The 2,858-nt window shown below is 46.6% G+C and overlaps 1 protein-coding gene across 3 annotated transcripts in view; it reads left to right on the top strand.

The window, feature by feature from the left end:
• The window catches only part of VAV1 (vav guanine nucleotide exchange factor 1), a 52,805-nt gene extending 51,558 nt beyond the window's left edge, over window positions 1-1,247 (top strand). For 2 of the 3 annotated variants that reach the window (XM_029216668.1, XM_029216665.1), the window contains exon 27: window positions 682-992. In XM_029216668.1, the coding sequence (XP_029072501.1) occupies window positions 682-735 (54 nt within the window). In that variant the 3' untranslated portion in view covers window positions 736-992. Of the gene's footprint in view, window positions 1-681 lie in introns of all 3 variants that reach the window. The other variant, XM_029216667.1, reaches the window with a different exon arrangement.
• Window positions 1,248-2,858: the final 1,611 nt, after the last annotated feature.

The raw sequence follows: 2,858 nt of genomic DNA on the forward strand, positions 1-2,858 counted from the left end.
TCCATCCATCCATCTATCCATCCATCCATCCATCATTCCATCCATCCCTCCATCCATCCACCCACCCATCCATCCATCATTCCATCCATCTTTTTTTTAACATCTTTATTGGAGTATAATTGCTTTACAATGGTGTGTTAGTTTCTGCTTTATAACAAAGTGAATCAGTTATACATATACATATATCCCCATATCTCCGCCCTCTTGCATCATCCATCCATATTTTCAACAAATATTTATTAAGTGTCTACTGTGTGCCAGGAACTATTCTAGGCTTTTGGAACTCAGTGATGAATAAGACAGACAAAAATCCCTGGCCTGTTGTAGTGAAGGGAGGGGAAACAGACAAGAAGCCCATAAATAAGTAACATATATAATCAATTAGATGGTGAAAAGTGTTATGGAAAAGCAGGAAGTGGGGATAAGGACTGTTGGGGTGGATGGGGTTTGCAATTTTAAATAGGATGGTTAGGAAGCCCTTACTGATAAGGTGACATGTAAGTAAAGGACTGTAGGAGGTGGGAGTGGTCAGCCGAGGGTGTATCTAGGGGAGGTACTTTCTGGGGTAGAAGGTATGGCAGGTGCAAAGGCCCTGAGGTAGGAGGGAACCTTCCTGGTGTGTCGAGGAACAGTGGGAGAACGTGCAGAGGCTGCCCTGACCACTCCCCTGTCTCTTTCCAGGTTGGCTGGTTCCCCTCCAACTATGTGGAAGAGGATTATTCTGAGTACTGCTGAGCTTTGGCACATTGCCAGAGCGATGAGAAACTCTAGGCTCTGAGCCTGGGATGAGCAGGCAGTGGGCCTTGGGGCTGTGAAAGGTCCTGGCGGGCTGAGAGTCCGGGATGGACTGTGGAGGGCTAGCGTCCAGCTGGCAGGCCTCCTGGGATGATGCCCTGCCATGGTTAATTTATAATACACTGATTTCCTCTTGGGTCCCCTTGAGAAGGCAGGGCTCAAGTCAACTGCTTTTAATAAAATGATGAATGGATGGACTTGTGTCAGACCTGGGAAGGGAAAGATGGGAAAGGGCATTGGGACACAGACAAAAGCCCCCTCACTAATTCCTGCTTTCCGGCTCCATCACCTTTCTCTGCCATTTAAAAGAAAACCTGAAATAGGAAATGGGACCCCCACGTGGCAGGAAAGAATTCTATGCTCACAGATTCCAGATCACAAAAATGGAACTCTCATTTTTTTTTTTCTGTAATAGGACATAATTACTATTTGGAGCCTCTCCAGTTCTGCTAAGTGGTAAAAACCTTCATCTCAGTTGAATCTGGGTCTCCTGAGTCAATTCTCTCCAAGGTCATGTTTCAACTCCAGGGGCTTTGGCACTGGAGTGTTGCAAAGACTGCTGGTTCTTGGTGGTTATCTTCCATCACTGCCTCCTGCTGAGACGTAATTGCTTCTGTTTCGTCTTTGGTGCCTCTGCATTTTCCACATCCCTCTTGGCTCATGCAGCGCATCTGGCTGTTTCCCCTTAAATGCTGAGTGGAATGACTCTACATCCTGGTTTCCCCGGGACAGTCCTGGCTATTGCCCTAGTGTAGTTATTAACCACGATCTTTTTCATTCTCCAAAGTGTCCTGGTTTGGATGATAAATTATACAGTCACTGTCTTAGGTTGAGCTGCTCCAGAAGCAGAGCCTGAGACAAGGATTTGGGGGTGCAAAATCTATCTGGGAGGTGATCCAAGGAAGCAGCTGGGATGGAGCAAGGGAAGAGAGATGGGAAGGGGAGGGAGACACAGGGAGCACGGATGAGGTGACAGCTTTGGGCAATGGGGGCTCCTCTTTATTCAGGACCTCTGGAAGTCAGTATAGAACAAGCCTTGGAGTTGACAGGCAAGGGAGCTGGGGTATTTATCCACCAACTTCCATTCGTCATGGCTTGAGAGCTGCTCTTATATAGGCAGTACATTCTCTGGTGACCAGAGAACCACAGGCATATTTGGAGCCACTGACCTGTAGGGACCTTGTCAGTACTGGGGCGCTACGGGTGGGATGCTGACAGGGTCTGCACAGTCCTTGGCAGCCATCCCTACTCAATGGATGCTGCCATATGCAGGGTGTGGGGAAACTCCGTAGAGCCTGCTCTATCCTGGGGTCCAGGGGGCTCCAGGGAAACTTTAGTCCTCATCTGGTATCACAGAATGGCAGAGCCCCTATTTTTGTCAGACTTCAAGACTTAGCTCTGCTTAATCTGATTAATGACCATTCCATGGAGAATCCAAATGCCTTTCCAGTGTTTTTGCTTCTGTTTGGTGCCCTGTAATTTGGGGCTATCTTTTAGACATCTTGAACCCATTGGTCAAAGGCACATGGATCCTACCAGTGGTCTGTGGATCCCTGAGGAGCTTTGAATCCTCTGAAAGAAAATCCAGGATTTGCATATATCTGCATTTTTTTGGGAGGACGATGTCTCAGATTTCACTTGATCCTGAAGCTGTTTAGACTGGGGTTGGGCTAATGAGATATAGGGATGCATCTCTGGACCTGTCTCTGAGTTTAACTGTCTTTCCCACCCAACTCCTCCCATCCACACTGGGAAACCATGATCTATTTTGTTGCAGAAAAGATTGACTCAGCCTGAATGCTTTTCTGCATCTATAGCCAGACTTTCTTTTTACTTAATAGAATTTATTATTTTAAAAAATGGTGGCAGAACACACATAACATCAAATTTACCATCCTAACCTGTTTTACCTGTACAGTTCAGTAATGGGGTGAATATTATACTGTTGTGCAATCAATCTCCAGAAATTGTCATCTGGCAAAAGGGAAACCGTCCCCATTGAGCGATGAGTTCCCTTTTCCCTCTCCCACTGTCCCCTGGCAACCACTTTGGCCAGACTTTTA

This window comes from Monodon monoceros, unplaced genomic scaffold (assembly GCF_005190385.1).
Source record: "Monodon monoceros isolate NGI ecotype Baffin Bay Population unplaced genomic scaffold, NGI_Narwhal_1 Super_Scaffold_12, whole genome shotgun sequence".
Lineage (NCBI taxonomy): Eukaryota > Metazoa > Chordata > Mammalia > Artiodactyla > Monodontidae > Monodon > Monodon monoceros.